Consider the following 19981-nt stretch of genomic DNA (forward strand, 5'->3'; position numbering starts at 1 on the left):
TCAGTCTGGTAGCAGGACCATGGACAGTCTGGGCATTCTGGGATGGCAGGTAGGTGCCCCGCCCACACCTGCCATCTACACACCGTTTATTTTCCTGGACTTCCCCCTTTTGCCCTTTCATCACATTTCCACGATTTCATCCATGTTCTTCTGCCTTTATCTTTTCATCGCTTCATCTTCTCTTCCTTCCCCCTCTCCACCCTTTCATATTTCCATCTCTCCCCCACTTCATTAGCTATTTACCCTCTATACCTCTTCATCCTTTAATTTTTCCATCCCTCCACCTTTTTCATTCTATCATCTGTCCATCCCTTTACCCCATCCCCCGACCCTTGTGTGTCAGTCTGAGAGATTTCAGAACAAAATGCTCATCAGCACAACACATCTCCACTGGATACTATCTCACACACACACACACACACACACTGATGAGTAATCCAGCTTTCAGTGGTAGTAGAAATAGACTCAGCCTAAAGCCATGCCGTGTACCATCACACACACAGAGCAAACCAAAGCCAGAGCTCAGCACCAACAGCTTCATTTCTAGGGAGACAGAGAAAGAGAGAGAGAGAGAGAGAGAAAGAGAGAGAGAGAGAGAGACAGAGGGGGTGGGGGTGAAGTGCACAGAAAGCAACTGGAGACTCTGAGACTCAAAGAGAGAGAGAGAGAGAGAGTAGCACAGAGCACTGAGATTCAGAGCTACTGTCCATCAGAGAGATCGCACCATCTGAGGCTGAGTGTGTGTCGCTGCAGGAGATACACACACACTCATACACACACACACACATACACACACACTCACACGCAACATGTTTGGTATGATCAAAAATTCCTTGTTTGGGACCACCGAGGAAATAGACTACAAACTACTGAGCACAGAGACCAAGGTAACAGCACACACACATTTAAGCTTACACTTACACACAGTTCTGCATAAACTCTTTAATATATTAGTGTTGTGATGTAGCTGTATTTATTTATGTGTTCAGGCTGTAAATATGGTTCTAATGTTGTGATTTTTCTGTGGTTCTAACACGTCACACTAATCTTCAAACACCATAAAAGTAAGAAGTGACCTTTACGCACTCCTGTTACAAAACAGCTGACCCTAAACTACCTCAAACTGACCACAAGCAGTGTTTTATATACATTCAGGTCTCAGGTTCTACTGTTCTACTGTTTCTGACACCAGAGAACCTTAGTCACACCTTAGACTTCTTATTCTCAACATCAGCAATCTTTAGAGTTGTTTCTCTTGGTGGCGTCAGTCTTTAGATTTGTTTTCCTGGTATTCCAAGTCTTTAGAGCTGCTTATCCTAGTAATTCTGATCTTTGGGGCTTGTTAGTGTCATTTTTTTTGTTGTTACTCTTGGTAATGTCAGTCTCTAGGGCTGCTATTCTTGGCAGTGTCAGCCGTTAAGGCTGTTACTCTTGGTAGTGTCAGTCTGTAGGGTTCTTAATTTTAGGTTCTAATTGAGGTAGTTTCAGTCTGTGGGCCACTTATCTTGGCTTATTTCTTGGTAGTGGTAATCTTAAGAATTGTTACTCTTTGTAATGTCAAACTTTAAGGCTCTTGTTAGTTCCAGTCTTTATGGCTGTTACTTTTGGTAGGTCCAGTCTTTAGGATTTTTACTTTTGGTGATGTCAATCTTAGAGTTTCTATTGGTAGTACCAGTCTTTAGAGCTGCTACTCTAGGTGGTGTCTGTCTGTCTGGCTCTTACTCTTGGAATAGTCAGTCTTTAGGGCTGTTAATCCTGATGGTTCCAGTTTTAAGGGGTGTTATCTTTGGTAGTGTCAGGTTGTAGGACTGTTACTCTTCTTTAGTCAAGTCATTAGAGCTGCTAATCCTAGTATTTCCAGTTTTTAGGGCTGCTACTCTGGGTAGTGTCTGTCTGTAGGGCTCATGCTCCTGGTAGTTCCTGTCTTTAAGGCTATTACCTTTGATAGTGATGTTTTTAAGGGCTGTCACTTTGTTTGTGTTACTTTTGGAAGGACCAGTCAGTAGAGATGTGTTACTCTTGGTGGTGTCAATCTTTAGATTTGTTGCAATTGATAATGTTAGTCTTTAAAGTTGTTACTGTTGGTAGTGTCAGTCTTTAGGGCTGTTTTTCTTGGTAATGTCAGTCTCTAGGGCTGCTATTCTTGGTAGTGTTAGCCATTAAGGCTATTACTCTTGGTAGTGTCAGTCTTTAGGGCTTTTAGTCGAGGTTGTCTCAGTCTGTAGGGTTCTAACTCCAGTCCTTAGGGATGTTTCCTCAGGTAGTTTTAGTCTTTAGGGCTGTTACTCTTGGTAGTGTCAGGTGTTAGGGCTGTTAATTTAGGTTGTTTAAGTCGGTAGGCCACTAATTCTTGTTAGTGGTAATCTTTAGGACTGTTACTATTTGTAGTGTCAACCTTTAGGTCTGGTACTCTTGGTAGTTCCAGTTGTTATGGCTGTTTTTTTCTTCATGTTTTTTTCTAATTACTTTTCTTTAGTCAAGTCATTAGAGCTGCTAATGCTAGTATTTTTGCTAGTATATTTGCTGGAAAGCTCTTACTCCTAGAAGTTCCAGCTTTTAGGGCTGTTACCTTTGGTAGATCCAGTCATTACAGATGTGTTACTCTTGGTGGTGTCAATCTTTAAATTTGTCACAATCAATAATGTTAGTCCTTAGTGTTGTTACTCTTGGTAGTGTCAGTCTTTAGAAATCTTACTCTTGGTAGTGTCTGTCTTTAGGGCTATTTCTTTTGGTACTGTCAGTCTCTAGGACTGCTATTCTTGGTAATGTCAGTCTCTAGGGCTGCTACTCTTGGTAGTGTCAGCCATTAAGGCTGTTACTCTTGGTAGTATCAGCCATTAGGGCTGTTTCGCTGGTAATGTCAGTCTCTAGGACTGTTATTCTTGGTAATGTCAGTCTCTAGGGCTGCTACTCTTGGTAGTGTCAGCCATTAAGGCTGTTACTCTTGGTAGCATCAGCCATTAGGGCTGTTTCGCTGGTAATGTCAGTCTCTAGGACTGTTATTCTTGGTAGTGTCAGCCATTAAGGCTGTTACTCTTGGTAGTGTCAGTCTTTAGTGCTCTCACTCTTGGTAGTGTCTGGCTGTAGGGCTGTTACTCCTGGTAGTCCCAGTCTTTAGGGCTGTTACTCTTGGTAATATCAGGTGTTAGGGCTGTTAATTTAGGTAGTTTTACCCTATAGGTCATTTAATCTTGTTAGTTGTAATCTTTAGGACTGTTAATATGTGTAATGTCAATCTTTAGGGCTGTTACTCTTGATAGTTCCAGTCTTTAGGGCTGTTAATTCTGGTAGGTACATTCTTTTAAGCTTTTGCTCTTGGTAGAGTCAGTCTTTAGGGCTTTTAATCTTTATAGTGTCCATGTTTACAGTTAGAGTTAGTTTATAATGATGGTTAGCATGTTTTAAGTCTTCATCTCCATCAGAAACCTGCAGTGGCAACAAGGGCAACATCAATGACAGCAATAATTTAAACACACACACACACACACACACACACACACACACACACACAGTAAACATTATTTCATGTGCTTGCTGTTAAAGATGGCCCTGTAATGAGGTACATCATTTCTCCAGTTCTCCAGTTCCACTAATTGCAGATTGTTTATGTAGATGTTATGTAATCATTAAATACTTCATGAGGAATGGTCCAACAGAAAAATAATCTAATGTAGTCCATGTGATGTGATCTAATATAAAATAATATAACCTAGTTTGGTTAAATCTCATCTTTCTTAATCGTATTTAATATAATTTATTGTGATCTAATATACTCTAATCTAGTCTAATATTATCTAGTCTGGTCTTGTCTAGTATAATCTACTCTATTCTATTGTGCGCAAACCTAATGTAAACATATTTAATCTAGTCTAGGCTAATCTACTCTACACTCATGGACAAACATTTTTTTTGCAAAACTTGGATTGCTGTAAAACTCCCCATTCATTTATATTTCAGGCAGGTATGTAAATGATTACAGGCCTGGTCTGATTAGAGACCTTGGTCTTGCCACAAGAGGATGTAAAATTGCTTCCTCATTGCCCTAGGGATAAACAGCTCTCAGAGGCTACTTTTGGGTAGTGTACCTCTTGATGAGAGATCATTAACTACTAGACATGCTTTATTTGGAATTTTTCCCAGAGAGGGGTGCATTAATGGACTGAGAGAAGCAGAATGTTTTTTTCATGGCATAACCTGCCATCTAGGCCGCCCATTAGCCAGCCACCATCACCCTCATGTGCAGTGTGTCATGAATTGAAAACTGTTGGTTTTAAGTAGGGATGCCTTGTGGTGAGATCTTAAACCTGCTTTTCTCTAGAGCAACTAACTGCCCCAATTCTGGTGTGATGATATGGGATTTTTTTGCATACCAGAGTTGGTCACCCCTAATAGTAATAGGAGGAATGCAAATAACTCATCCATATGGGAAGGACATTCTGCACTCACACGTGATGCCTCTCATGTCAGCATTGGTGCATTAAGGTGATCGGGGCCCCTAAACTACACTTTAAATGAGACCCCCATCCCAAACATACAAATATCCTGTTATATATTAAACATAAATAAAATATATTTTTTGGCAGACTAGATCTTATCTAGACCTATTTTACTGTTTTATAATATCTCAGTTTAGTTCTGATGATTTACACTGAGAGCTTTAATAGAGGAAATAAACACAGGTGTAGCACCATATTCCACCTTCAGCAAACTGGAAACATGCCATCAGCTTTGTGTGTGTGTGTGAGAGAAAGAGAGAGAGAGAGAGAGAGCACCTGAGAGTCTTCAGGACAGTGATGGTGTGTCAACAGTTTGGAGGCTCCATAGGTAGCTTCCTGGATTAGCATCATTGCTAACCAGACGTGCAATAAATCGCTTGACAGCGTGAGCAGCCACAAACTCAATCAGAAATTCATCATTTCTATTATAATTAAGGTCTCTGGCTGAAGCAGGAGGTGAAGCTAAGCGAGGCGGGTGGGGTGGGGCAAGTTTGTTGGGTGAAAAAAAAGCGCTCTGATTGGCCGAAAGCACTTTGCCCATTTTTAAACTCACAGTGATTATCATTAAAATGGGCCAGTGGAGGTTTACATTTTGTAAAAAATTTAATTAAATTAAACTAATTAAATAAACGTGGCCAATCAGTGGGCCATAATTCTTGCATGGGCCCCAAGGCTGCAGTCTAGGGTAGCCTGTGTGTTAATCCGTCCCTGCATGTCAGGGTTTCCAATTGTCATTTTACAGCAGGTTAATGCTTGTGCACAAACAGTTACTAGTGTGCAGAATCTACAGGCCCAGCTGCAAAATCCATGGGTAAATGTGCTGCAGAATGCCATACGGAACCTGTATGCTTCATGCCCAACCGTATCCTGTATACATCACTCACCTCTATCATCATTACACTGACACATGTAAAGCCTTATTCAAGTTCATCAGCAAAGTACTTTGTGCCTTATTTTTTTTGGTTATTGAGTGTAAATACAATAAAGTGTATTTTAGTTTAACCTAATCTCCCAAAAATCGTCACTGCACTTTATATTTCAGTTCGCCTTAAGTATGAATTTTACCAGTCGAGTTTTAAGGAGCAGTAAAGCCACTCAGCTGAAGTACAGCTATACAGTAGGCTGGATGTTCACCGTGTTAAAAAGCCTGAGTGGAAATCTGGAAATCTAAGCTTGCTGTAAATAAACAGAAGTGCTTTACTCACTCAAATAAGCCGTTTTTTTTAGGAGAGAAATCAGTGTAGATTAACATCCAGTGCTTGTTTGACTTTAAAATAAATGTTTTGTTTACTTTAGCTTAACTTTACAGGTCTCACTACTTTTCCTAGTGTTGCATAATGCACCTTACAATTCAGTGTGCCTTATAGTGCGGAAAATACAGTAATCTAAATTTAATATAATCTAACCTAATCTCATGTAATTAAATCTAGTCATAAAGATTACAGCAGGTGTTCGAATGAAACAAAAGCCTTGACGTCACACAGTGGCTAGGTTGAGTTTCTAAAGACTGAGAGAGAGAAAACACACACTCACACACTTAATTACTGCTGACACAAAACACTGAGCATCTGACAGACACACACACACACACACACAAATGGTGGGTAATACGCTAACAATGTTAGCACCACACTTTTACACACTCCTTACTGCTGTCAGGTGTGATGTCAGTTTTTACTGTTACATATGTAACATGTCACACACTTCAGGTCTGCAAGTGTGTGTGTGTGTGTGTGTGTCTGTGTTTCTCTTTGATCCTGAACCTGACCCGTGCTAACGCTAACAAGCACTCAACACACTCTGTGACTGCCCTGTAATTAAACCTGCAGTCTGAACCTCTCACACACACACACACACACACACATAAAAAACGCAAACACACACACACACAAACACACACACTTATACGACACCTGAAGACAATAGTAATTACACACTCAGCTTAGACACTGCAGTTATAACATAATGTGTATGTGTGTGTGTGTGTGTGTGTGTGTGTGAGAGAGAGAGAGAGAGAGAGAGAGAGAGAGAAGGGCAGAGCTGTAATTAATGTAGCTATGCTAATATTAGCCCTGCACTAAATAATTGATCTCCCTCTGTATCTCTCGCTCTCTCATTCCTTTGTGTTTTTGCTGTAGTTCAGCTCAATATTGTAGCATTAAGTAACTATTAAAGTACTGAAGTACTGAAGTACTGAAGTACTGAACTAATATAACCGCAGTAAATGATAAAGGACTGACAAACAGTAATAACAGCCACTACTCAAATATAGTAACTCTTAAATTACTGGAATACAGTCATTTCTGAGCTACAGTAACTACTGAACTACTGAAGGATTGAACTCCTGGACTACGGCAACTTCTGAACTACAGTAACTACTAAACTACTGGACTACTGATCCACAGTAATGACTGAACTGCTATACTGCTAAACTACACTAACTACTAAACAACTGGTAGACTGAAACACAGAAACAACAGAAACTACTCAACAACAGTAACTACTGAACTACTATAATTACTGCACTGCATTAACTACACTGGCTTGCAAAAGTGTTCATACCCCTTGAACTTTTCCGTATTTTGTCACATTAGAACCACAAAAATAAATATATTTAAGTGGAATTTATTTAATGTGAAAGACCAACACAAAGTGGTGCACAATTGTGAAGTAAAAAGAAAAATATGCATAATTCAAAACATTTTTTACAAATTAAAAACTGAAAAGAATTCAGTCTCCCTGAGTCAATACTTTGTGGAACCACCTTTTGATGCAATTACAGCTGCAAGTCTTTTAGGTTGTTGTTGTTGTTTTTTTTGCCCATTTTTCTTTGCAAAACAGCTCAAGCTCAGTCAGATTAGATTGAGAGCGTTTGTAAACAGCAGTTTTCAGATCTTGCCACAAGTTCTTGATTGGGTTTAGGTGATGACTTTGACTGGGTCATTCTAACACATGAATATGTTTTGTTTTAAACCATTCCACTGTAGCTCTGGCTTTATGTTTAGGGTCATTGTCCTGCTGGAAGGTGAATCTTCTTCCCAGTCTCAAGTCTTTTGCAGACTCCAACAGGTTTTCATCCAAGATTACCTTGTATTTACCTTCTATCCATCTTTTCATCATCTCTGACCAGCTTCCCTGTCCCTGCTGAAGAGAAGCAGCCCCAGACCATGATGCTGCCACCACCATGTTTGACAGTGGGGATGGTGTGTTCAGAGTGATGTGCAGTGTTAATTCTCCGCCTCACATAGCGTTTTGCATTTTGGCCAAAAAGTTTCATTTTGGTCTCATCTGACCAAAGCACCTTCTTCCATATGTTATCTGTGTCCCCAATATGGCTTCTGGCAAACCACGAACTAGGCTTTTTATGTTTGTTTGTTTTTTTTTAACAATTGCTTCTTCTTGCCACTCTTATATAAACACCACATTTGTGCAGTGCATTTCCTGGATAATGGATTGAACAGTGCTCTGTGAGATGTTCAAAGCTTGGGAAATCTTTTTATAGCCTAAGCCTGCTTTAAACTTCTCCACAGTCTGGTGTGTTCTTTGGACCTTATGAAGCTGTTTACTCCCCAATATTCTCTTAACCAACCTCTGAGGCCATCACGGAGCAGCTGATTAGATTACACACAGGTGGACCCTTTTTAGTGATTTACAGTCACCAGGCAACTTGCAATGTTTTAAATAATGCAGAATTTTCTTTCCACTTCACAATTGTATAGATCTTTCACATTAAATTCAAAAGAAATATACTTATGTTTGTGCTTGTAATGTGACAAAATATGGAAAAGTTCAAGGGTTATGAATACTTTTGCAAGTTACTGTACTTAACTACAGTTAACCCTTGTGTGGTGTTCATATTTTTGTTACTCGTTTACTTTGTTATTTGTATTTAATTCAGCAAAATGAAGCAATTTTACATTAAAATGCTTTACACATGCTCGCTTCACCTAAATTGCAAGCAATATAAACAGCTTACATGGTTAATATTTGCCCTTTACCTTTCTTATGTTACATTTCTTTTAAAAAGTGCTACTCTTTTTTTTTATTCGTTTTTAATAAAATTTAAAAGAAAATGAATTAAACTCAAGATATGAGTAGAACATTTGTTTAGTTTCAAATTTACAAATGAAGCAATGTTTATTAGCCCTTGGCCAAACATACTGTATGTAATATAAATGTGTAAGGGGGTGGGGGGGGGTGTACAGTGTGTGTTTATCAAAAATGTGTTTTGATATATGTTTTTCACAAAAAAATGAGCCAATGCCAATGAGTTTGAGTTAGAAAAAATATTTTTTTAGTATCATTTGATGAAAAATGAAAACGGGTCCCACAGACCCGAACACCACACAAGGGTTTAAACAGCTTTTACTGAGCCACAGAAAGTGCAGTAACAGCTAAAAACGTTTACTGCTGTACTACAGAAACTAGTGAATTGCTGATTTTTAGTTACTTTTAAGCTACTGAACTAAATAATAATTGTATAGTAATTTTTAAGTTCTATATTATGTGTTATGTGTCTTTGGTCCACACTCCTGCGCTCAGTGAGTGGAGGTGCAGAGCAACTGCAGAACCGATCTGCCTGTCACACAGCCGCACTATTCTGTGTGTGTGTGTGTGTGTGTGTGTGTGTGTGTGTGTGTGTGTGTGCATGCGGTGGGTCCAGAGGCTGACTCATATGGAGATTATCCTGGATGAGTTCACTGAACTGAACACAACCCAGCACTGCTGCTAATGTCACACGTGTGTGTGTGTGTGTGTGCGTGCGTGTGTATTTTTACTGTGCAATGCTGTTGTGGAGTGATGGTGTATTTATTATCTTCCTCTTTTTGTTTTTGTTCAAATTTGTAATACTGGGTTTTTGCCATTTCCAGGATTTTGTCAGGGTTTTTGGAGGTCAGAGAATTTGGGAATGGGTAGGAATGGCGTGTCAACATTTTTAAGATTTATTGGTTATGTTATTTCTGAACAGTGTTGTTCTAAACAGAAGTGATTTTTCTTGATTGGAATGAATGGCTTTTTTGGGCAGAAGTTGTACATCCCTCTGATGTACATTAGGATTACCTTAGCAACCAACCCAGCAGGCATACAACAGACCTTCAACATTGAAAAGTGGTTGAAATATGATTAAAGGAATATCTGTTGTTGTTTTAACATTAAACGTTGAAACAACAGTTTATATTAAATGGTTGTGCAAACGTTGAATTTTTTTACATTGAATCAACATAATGTCCTCAACCTTCTGCTCTTTGAATTAGCATTTTACATTTCATCACCATATCATTTATTAAAAACTGTTGGATGGAGGAATAAAAAAGTGATTTTACCATTTGCAGTAATTGCTTTTTAATTTTACACCAATTCTTCACTAATACCTGGGGGGTCTGTTCATGTTCTATTAGTTTTACTGTTTTAGTGTTTTTGAGATCAGATGTTCAGTAATCAGATTGATAGTGGTGGGTAGCATTCTTTATACTCTTTACTACAGTGGTGTAAGTTTATTGTTAACACTCTGTTAAAATATAAAATAGCACGGTATAGTTTTAGCTACTTGTAGTAATAAAAAAAATCCTACTTCTCAGACATGTATATTCAGAGAGAGGATAAAAATAAACTTGTTAATTTTTCATAACGGCATAAAGTTTTATTTCCTCTTCCATATAATTTTGAACATCCCGAATGTGAGCTACAGTTTATTAAAGGTTGAAAATACAACAGTGAAACAATGTTGTCATCATTGAGAAATGAACACAGAATTTAACATTGATTCAACCAAAACATCAACGTTGATTCAACTCTGAAATGTCAGCTGTGAACTGAATTACCGAAGCATAGCTCAAACCACAAAGGATACTGTAGCAACCACCTTCAGTATCACTGCTACCCCTTATAAACACTCCAGCAACCATAAAATACAGCTCATACACTGCTCCTGATACCCTAACAATCATCTAGATGCAACCATGAGCTGCCATCTGAGCAACCACCTGGGACACCGTAGTACCTACACAGCATCACCATTCACCATAGCAACCTGGGCCACGTTTCACTAACGTTGCTACATGCACGCAGAGATCTAAAAATCCAACAGTTTTCTGCCACCTTTTTTTGAGCGTTTTTACAAAGAGTTTTGCTCGCAATCAGAAACTCATAATTTAACTACCTGCTCACCACACAACACTCACAGTTAATGTCTTAATATAATCTGTAATTACTTTAAAAAAATGTAATCTACACCTTAGAGAGAAATCTACACCTTAGAGAGAAATAAAACAATCTTGGTCACAGCACAGGCTTATTTTTGGTTTTGACTTTTGTTTGTACTCAGATCACGTTTGTTGGTTCAGCTCTGATTATTAAAGTCACTCCTAATTTTTACTGCATGCATCTCACACTGTGGCCTCATATAAACAGTGTTGGGCATGTTACTTTGAAAAAGTAATTAGTTATAGTTCTCCAAAAAAGTAACTGAGTTATTCCATTATAAAAGTAACTAGTTACCAGTAAAAGTAACTATTGCGTTACTTTTGTGTTACTCGCCCCCCGTAACCCCCACCCCCCGGCCCCCACCTTCTCAGTGCGTGTTTCATAAGTCAGATGAATAGAGTGCATGACAGCAAAGACAAGTACCTGCATAGAGGTTTGTCCATAGCAAATTTTTCATTCAGGGACATAATGAGCACTCAACATGCACATTTTTACCTCAGTGAGTTTGTAATAGTGTCAGTATTTCCATCTGGAAAAGGCTGTTTTGCCACTGGAGTCCTCCTCACTCGCCATCTCTCACTATGTGCTCTAAACACCCGCCACTATGCATACACTCTAAACACCCACCCACCTATTTTCTCTGATTGGCTAAAGACGTAATCTTACTATACCTTAGCCAATCATTGCTTGTGACCTTGTGACTCACACACACAACGCACACACACAATTGCGCCTTTGTCTATATGCATGAAGTAAAAAAAAAAAAGGTTAATTGAGCGGCTAAAGTAACGTGCAGTAACGGGGTGTCGGAAATAGTAACGACGTTATAGTTACAGTCAGAATAGTTAGTTAGATTACTCGTTACTGAAAAAAGTATAAGCGTAACAGGCTATTTCCATCACTGCATATAAATATTTAATTATTTAATAAAGTCTGACAATATTGTTCGCTAAGTTACCAGCTATAATTATCATCTCTTAATAAATAGCTATATATATAATGCTTTATAATTAGCAAAATAATGCATTTCCTTATATTTTGTATTTATTTAATCATGTATGGTCTTTAATATTATTTATTATTATTTATCAACTTTTTTTACTCATCAAAATGTAAAAAATCTTTCACAGAATGAAATGTGCGGTATAAATTCTAAATCTATGTGTGTAAAGTAGGTGGGTGTGATCTTGTCATCTGCAATTCTTTCTGGATTTGCATGAGCCTCCACTCAATCAACACGTTTTTATGAAGGGAAACCATATTTTCAGAAACTCTGAAGTAGCCGCAGATATTCTGCTGATCTGCAAGCGATATTTTTAGTGAAACACACTTCTTGCTAAGTCTGTGAACTGCGAGAAAAAATAGTCGCAAATCACTTTTGTGAAACAAACCCCTGGACAAATATAGGCCACTACTCTGGATACAATACACAGCAAATTCTGTCTTTTGGAATAAACTCCCTGTGAGATTAATCAGCTCATTATACATGACTATAGAACAGACACAAGAAGCACATCTTTCCTATAGGCTACTGACATAATTTATTTTTCATAATTAGCGTGTTCACCCACCCCTAGCTCAGTGTGTAGTCATGCTCACCAGGGCTACCTTCACATGGGTATACAGTTAATACTTAGTAAAGTGAGTAACTACATTGCCAGTAGGCAATTCATCATCTATGTAATATGCTTTTAATAGTCATTTAGTATGACTAATCCTTGCATATTCAGGGAAAACGCATGTTTTTGTTTCTTAATACAAAATGGCCATACTTCATCTTCTGCCAGCCTGTTTTCCCATTTGATGCAAACTTTAATTATGCATAAAGTCATACTCTCATAATCTCTTATGACCTACAACACTGTGGCTAGGCACCCAACCACAATAAAATACTGAAACCCTGGTGAGAAAGACCCACACCAATAATGGGTGAGGGAGGAGACGACTGGATGTCTGAAACCAATAGGAAAGATGGACTTTTTTTCAATTTTTCTCACAATTTAGTTTGGCCAATTGTCCTATCTATTCAGCTACTACTCAGCTGTATATATATATATATATATATATATATATATATATATATATATATATCACAAGTGATGCCACAACTAGCACATGCCTCCTCCGACACATGTGAAGTCAGACTCGCCTCTTTTCCAACCGCTGCTGATGCAGCATTGCTGTGTAGCATCACAGTTCCCTTGGAGGAAAGCGCAGCAACTCGGTTCTGATACATCAGCTCACAGATGCCTTGTGCTGACCGACATCACCCTTTGGAGTAATGAGGGGAAAGAGTGCCATCTACCCACCCAGAGAGAGCAAGGCCAATTGTGCTCTCTCAGGACTCTCAGGACAGCTGATAGCAAACTACATGCCCGGAATTCGAACCAGCGATTTCACGATCACAGTGACAGCGCTTTAGACCTCTGGACCACTTAGCGCCTGGAAACATGTACTTTTTGTGTAAAAAATAAATAAATAAATAAGAAATGTTAGGTAGAATTTACCTTAATTCTAGTGGGTCTCGCTTGTTTAGTTTAGGTAATATTTACAAAAAAATTGGGGTAAACTCCTAAAAAATACTATACCGATAAAGAGGGGTTAACACATTTTCAGATTTTTGAATGCCAGAAATTTGCTGTGTACCAACTGCATAGCAACACAGCACCATTAGAAAAACACAGCATTTGCTTTGTATATTATGGGATGTTAGCATGTCTGCGCTGATCACGCTGTGATGGCAGCGTTGCCATGGACACAGCACAGCACCACAGCCAATGGCATTAAAGAACAGGAGGACAGTACCTCTGTGTGTGTGTGTGTGTGTGTGTGTGTGTGTTATTCGCTAAAGGCCGTTTTCTGCTGGAACACTGTGTGTCCTTGTGTGAGCATCATAACTGACTCATGCTGTCCTATATACTAATGCTCTCTCTCTCTCATGCTCGCTCACTCGCTTGCTTTCTCTCTCTCTCTCTCTCAGGATGGCGTGAGTTATGATGTGCGTCGCTACGACGCAGCTAAGTACGCCTGCGTGAGCTGCGAGGGGCGGAGCTTCGACCAGGTAGCAGGTGAGCTGGTGCGACGACTGCTCATGTACGCTGGAGGCAGCAATGAGGAAGGTGGGCCAATCAGATTGCTGCAGTCACATACAGCAGCCAATCAGCAAGCTTATCAGTAAGGGTTACAGTGTCAAATGTGTGTGTGTGTGTGTGTGTGTGTGTTTGTGCAGGTGAAGCGATGGGCACCTCCTTCCCTATTGTAATCACAGTGTATCCACGTGATGACGGGGTCATGACCCGCCGCCTGGTCGCCGCCATGCGGATCCCCAACAGCTACAGGACAGAGACCCCCACCCCGACAGACAACGGCATCCGGATAGAGGAGAGACCGGGAATGACCGTATACACACTGTATGACACACACACATACACACATACACACATACACACAAACACACACACACACACACACACACTCACTCACTTACATACAAACAGGAACACCCTGATCAGTGATCAGAGTACACATTTCATTGTTTGAAACCCCCATCTCTACTACGCCAGTGATGATGAACACATTATCTAGTTCTGGTTAGCAACCTTACTGAAGCACAGTGATTACCTGTTCAGTAGAAAAATAGCCAGGTCACCTATTTCCATGGCTGCAGTACACTGTTTGTTTGCATACTGCTGTCTATACCTGTCAACCCTGAGTGTGGAAATAGGACTGGGGGAATGGCTACGCAGTTTAAATTAGAACATACTGGCTGAAACTCTGTTGACAAGAGCTGCCAGAGATTAAACTTAGCATGTTTCCTTAATATCTGATGATACAGCCTGATCATGATATGAGTTACTACTGAAAATATAATCCTGAATGGATGACTTTTGGACTTGATAAAACACAAGTGGACCAACACCAGCAGATGGCATGACTTTCCAAACCATCACTGATCATCAGTAATTTTTTTAATTTCATTTGTAAATCAAGGGAGCAGAGTCTTGAGAAAGAGTGGAGAGACACACAGTCCAAAATGCTTGAGGTCTAGTGTGACATTTCCACCAATCAGTAATGGTTTGGAGAGACATGTCATCTGCTGGTGTTGATCCACTGTGTTTTATCAAGTCTAAAGTCAGTGCTGTTTTTTTTTTTACCACAAAATCTTACAGCACTTCATGCTTCCCTCTGCTGACAACTTTTATGGAGATGTGGATTTCATTTTCCAGCAGGATTTGGCACACTGCCCACACTGCAAAAAGTACCAATTGGTCTTATATAATATTCTAATTTTCTGAGACACTGATTTTGGGGTTTTCATTGGGTGTAAGCCATAATCATCAGCAATAAAAGAAATAAACACCTAAAATAGATTACTCTGATTGTTAAACATCTATATTATATATGTTTCACATTTTGAACTGAATTCCTGAAATAAAGTAACTTTTTAATAATATTCTAATTTTTAGAGATGCACCTGTATACTTACTATAACAATAAGTAGCTAGTGGATTAGAAACTGTGTTAATGTTTGCACTGCTGTTAACCGTATTTGTGTGTGTTAACTGTGTGTGTGTGTGTGTGTGTGTGTGTGTGTGTGTACAGGCAGTTCAGTGGCTTCGCAGGTGAAACTGAGTACCGGGCTCAGGCGTCCCGACTGACACGGACTCTGGGAGAGACCGCCCCCTACCAGCGCAAACAGTACTTCTGCTGCACCTTCGACCCACCAATCAAACCCTACAGCCGCCGCAACGAAGTGTGGTTCATCCAGGACGAACCCTGAGACAATCACACACACGCACCCACACACACACTTAAGCTGCGTCCAAAATCACTCCCTGTTACAGAAATAGTGCACTATATAGTGTGTCAGCTATTTTGTAGTGCAAAAATTGAGAGTATATTTTTCCCCAATAAACACCCATAATGCATCACAAAATGTAGTGTACAGATGATGTACACTAGAATTTACCCTGTATCCCATGATGCAGTGCGGTGGTGTTGTGTCAGACGCTCTCAGAGCGGCTTGATAGTTCCCTAGTTAGTTTACTATATAGCCAATGCTAAATAGCGAATAGAGAGTTAATGAGTGAACCATTCCGAACACAGCTTTACACTCACACACACACACTTACACACACACACACACACACACACACACACACACACACAAACATATTCATACTCTTTTTTTATCACCTTACAACCACAAAAATGTATTTTACAGTAATTTCCATGTCTTGCCACAGATGCTAAATAGGATTTCGGTCAGGACTTTGACTGGGCCATTCACAACATATGAATAATCTTTTGGCTCTGGCTTTATGTTTAGGGTCATTGTCTTGCTGGAAGGTGAATCTCCATCCCAGTCTCAAGTCTTTTGCAGCCTCCTACAGGTTTTCTTTTCAGGATTGCCCTGTATTTAACTTCATCCATCTTCTCATCACCACTGACCAGCTTCCCCACAGAATGATGCTGCCACCCAGGGGCAGATTTGGAAGTTCTGGGGCCCTACGCAATGTTTTTTTTTCCAGGGGCCCTGTTCAAATGGATTCTTTTGTACAGCAAAATGCAATATTCAGGGTTCATACACCTTTTAAAAGTTAAAATTCAAGCACTTTCAAGGCCCATTTTCAAGTTTTTCTAGCACCCTTCCGCTGTGGTTAATTAATGATAACAGTGATATCTCAAAACTGCGATTCAGCGATAATCAATATATCGCAAAACTATTCTCCACACTTCACAGCGACTATAAAAAAATATTTCTAAGTAAATAAATAGCAGGAATTATGGATTTATTGGTGTCAGTTTCACACAATTTAAATATCAATGTCCTTCATCGCATGTTTACCCTATTCATACCCCCTGATACCGGGGGCCCCAAACAATTGCATGGTTTGCGTGGTGGTAAAATCCGCCCCTGCCACCACCATGTTTTACAGTGGGAATGGTGGGTTGGATGTGATACGTCTTATCTTATCTTAACACAGCATCTTCATCCATATGATTGCTGTTTCCGCTACGCAACTTGTGGCAAATTAAAAACGCCACTTCTTATGTCTTTCTTTCGATAATGGTTTCCTTCTTGCCACTCTTTCAAAAAGGCTAAATTTGTGCATGAAAAATTTTGCCTTTATATCTAAAAAATATACATTTACTGTATAAGGTGCACTAGATTATAAGGAGCATGATCAATAAACATCTATTTTCTGGTCTATTTTCATACATAAGGCACACTGGATCATAAGGCACATTTTAAGAGATATAACAAACTTCAGCAGGTCTCATCGCTGGGTGGTGGTAGGAGGGGTAGCAAACTAAGTTAAGTAGGGCTAAGCTAAGTAAACAAAACTATAATTAAAAAAGACGTTCTTTTAAAGTCAAACGAGTGCTGGATATTAATCTACACAGATTTCCCTCCTGAAAACTGTTTATTTGGGTGAGTAAAAAGCTTCCGTTTATTTACAGTAAGCTTAAATTCCCAAATTTCACTAGGAGCATTAGCATTAGCAGCTAACGCCGCCCGACAGTGAGGAACCCTGAGTGTTCCGGTAAGCCAGGGCGATATTAGCTAGCGATTCATCCCACGTAGCTTGTTTTAACGCTGTAATTGTGCAGACTACAGGTCGATATACTCCCTCTGAATGACAAAAGAGCTGGTGCGGTTAGCAGCTAATGCTAATGCTGCTCCACCAGTGCTAGCCGGGATTATTTTTTTAGGCTACAGGCTGATAATACTCACCTCTGAACAGCGAAATAGCGGTTAGCAATTAATGATAATGCTAAACTGAATGATAAACTGAAACTCCTGTATAACTCTGTACTTTAGCGGAGTTGCTTTACTGCTCCTTAATACCTGACTGGTAGACACACTGGATTATAAGGCACACTGACGATTTTTGGGAAAATTAAAGGATTTTAAATGCACCTTATAGTGCGATAAATATGGTGAGTTTGTGGTTGTAGGGTGACAAAATGTGAAAAAAAAGTTCAAGGAGTATGAATACTTTTGCAAGCCACTGCTCTCTTCCATACATACACTCACACAAAATAAAACCCAGGTCCATTAAGTAAAAGTCAAGCCCAAGGTTTTGGACTCCTGAACAAAAACCTAATCTGGCCTGGAATTTTACCTTAACGGATCTGGATTGGACACCTCTGACACACACACACACACACACACACACACTTTATTGAAAATATCATTCCTGTTATTCCATCCTCTGGCCCTGGGGTTGGACCGTACAGCTATATATGTCATATAATATAATGGACATGAATAATTAATACCTCATTACCTTTCTGAGATCTGACTGTGGTGAGGACTTTAGATGTGTAGTGTATATGAGTTAAAGCTCGAGTTTAGACCCCCTGATAGTTAGTTGTGATAGTATGTAGTGTGTGTGGAGGTGGATTGAGTGGGCGGAGTTAATGTTTTATTAAACTAAAGTGTATATGATTTCCCAAAACTCCTACAACAACAAAAACAAACCCAGCAGGAAAGATAAATCAGTTATTCATATTTAATTAACACAGTTAGTTACCCAATATTATCTGTTAAATGAATTCCATTTTTAATGTATTATTACGTGTAATAATAATTTAATATTATTTTTTTGAGGCTGTAGTGCACAGGTTTGGCCTGTAGGGTTAATGTGTGTGTGTGTTGTTTAACTGTGTGTTACTTTAGTGTTTATATATTTACCCATTGATTGGTTGATAATGAACATTTATCAGGTTAGTGATTTGTGTTTGTTTTGTTTCCCCATTTTGCTGCTGCACTGATTTAAACTGATGCACTCATGTACATGTGTATGTGTGAGTGTGTGTGTGTGTGTGTGTGAATATTACCTGAGTGGGTTTATGTCTCTGAATCAGAGTTGTATGTTGGATTGAATCTGTAAAATTAAAAAAACTGTCGAGATTTGTGCTGGAAGACTGAGTGTGCTTTGAATCATGTTTCTACACTCATCATCCATTTTTCAGCCCCACTGATCTTACAGGAGCAATTTGTAGTTCTATAATTACAGACTGTAGTTCTGTATCTGTTTCTCTGTATACTTTATTATTATTATTATCCATCTTTCACTCTGTTCTTCAATACTTAGGACACCACAGGACCTATTAAGAGCAGCTATTATTATTATTTTGGTGGTGGGTTATTTATTCTCAGCACTGCAGTAAGTGACGCTGATTAGCATGGCGGTGGTGTATGGGGTGTTAGTGTGGGTTGTGCTGGTATAGTGAGTGGATCAGATACAGCAGTGCTGCTGGAGTTTTTAAACACTCACTGTCCTCCACTTTATAACACACTCCTACTTAAAGCTGGTACTTATAGTAAAGTCAAAGACAGAAGCTCGTCTAGTCCTTCATCAGTGCTCACAGGATGATGCCTGCAGATTTCTGACCAAAGGACGCCACCCACAGAATGATGACAACAGTACATTGACCACAATACGCTGACCACAGGATGCTGCCCGCAGGATGCGGCCCACAAGATGCTGACAACAGTACGCTGAAAACAGAACACTGACCACAGGACGCTCCCCGCAGATTGATAACCACAGGATGTTGACTACAGAATGCTGATCTCAGATTGATAACCACAGAATGCTGACCACAAGATGCTGCCCACAGGACACTGACCACAGAACCCTGCCCACAGACTTCAGACCACAGACTACATATTGGCACCCACAGAATGCTGCCCACAGGACACTGACCACAGGACGCTGCCCACAGATTTCTGACCACAGAACGCTGACTACATATTGGCACCCACAGAATGCTGACCACAGGACGGAGCCCACAGAATGATGACAACTGTACAGTGACCACAGGATGCTGAACATAGAACGCTGACCACAGGACGCTGAAAACCGGACACTGACCACATGATGCTGCCTACAGAATGCTGACCACAGATTGCTAACCACAGGATGGTGCTCACAGAATGCTTACCACAGGACGCTAAAAACAGGACACTGGCCACAGGACAATGACAACACAACACTGACCGCATATTGATACCCACAGAATGCTGACCACAGGACGGAGCCCACAGAATGATGACCACAGGATGCTACAAAACCGGACACTGACCACATGAAGCTGACCACAGATTGCTTAATACAGGACAGTGCTACAACAGGACTCTGAAAACATGACACTGACCACAGTATGCTAAAAACTGGACACTGACCACAGGATGCTCACCATAGGAAGCTGACCACAGAACGTGGCCCACAGAATGCTGACAACAGAACACTGACCACAAAATGCTT

General features: G+C 39.8%; 1 protein-coding gene across 1 annotated transcript; it reads left to right on the forward strand.

The window, feature by feature from the left end:
* Nucleotides 1–635: 635 nt before the first annotated feature.
* Nucleotides 636–18633, forward strand: LOC103036313 (heme-binding protein 1). Its single transcript, XM_007236151.4, has 4 exons — nucleotides 636–887; nucleotides 13681–13819; nucleotides 13930–14110; nucleotides 15303–18633. Exons 1-4 carry the CDS (start codon nucleotides 810–812, stop codon nucleotides 15478–15480), a joined length of 576 nt encoding a protein of 191 aa, XP_007236213.3. The 5' UTR covers nucleotides 636–809; the 3' UTR covers nucleotides 15481–18633.
* The last annotated feature ends 1348 nt before the right edge of the window (nucleotides 18634–19981 follow it).

Source organism: Astyanax mexicanus, chromosome 3 (assembly GCF_023375975.1).
Source record: "Astyanax mexicanus isolate ESR-SI-001 chromosome 3, AstMex3_surface, whole genome shotgun sequence".
In the NCBI taxonomy this organism is placed as follows: Eukaryota; Metazoa; Chordata; class Actinopteri; order Characiformes; family Acestrorhamphidae; genus Astyanax; species Astyanax mexicanus.

What these genes read in the sequence shown, in the direction of transcription:
- LOC103036313 (XM_007236151.4), top strand. Translation starts at nt 810, where the DNA reads ATGTTTGGTATGATCAAAAATTCCTTGTTTGGGACCACCGAGGAAATA. An exon ending in TGGAGGCAGCAATGAGGAAG is followed by an intron (nt 13,820 to 13,929) that starts GTGGGCCAATCA and finishes GTGTTTGTGCAG; the next exon opens with GTGAAGCGATGGGCACCTCC. An exon ending in GGAATGACCGTATACACACT is followed by an intron (nt 14,111 to 15,302) that starts GTATGACACACA and finishes GTGTGTGTACAG; the next exon opens with GCAGTTCAGTGGCTTCGCAG.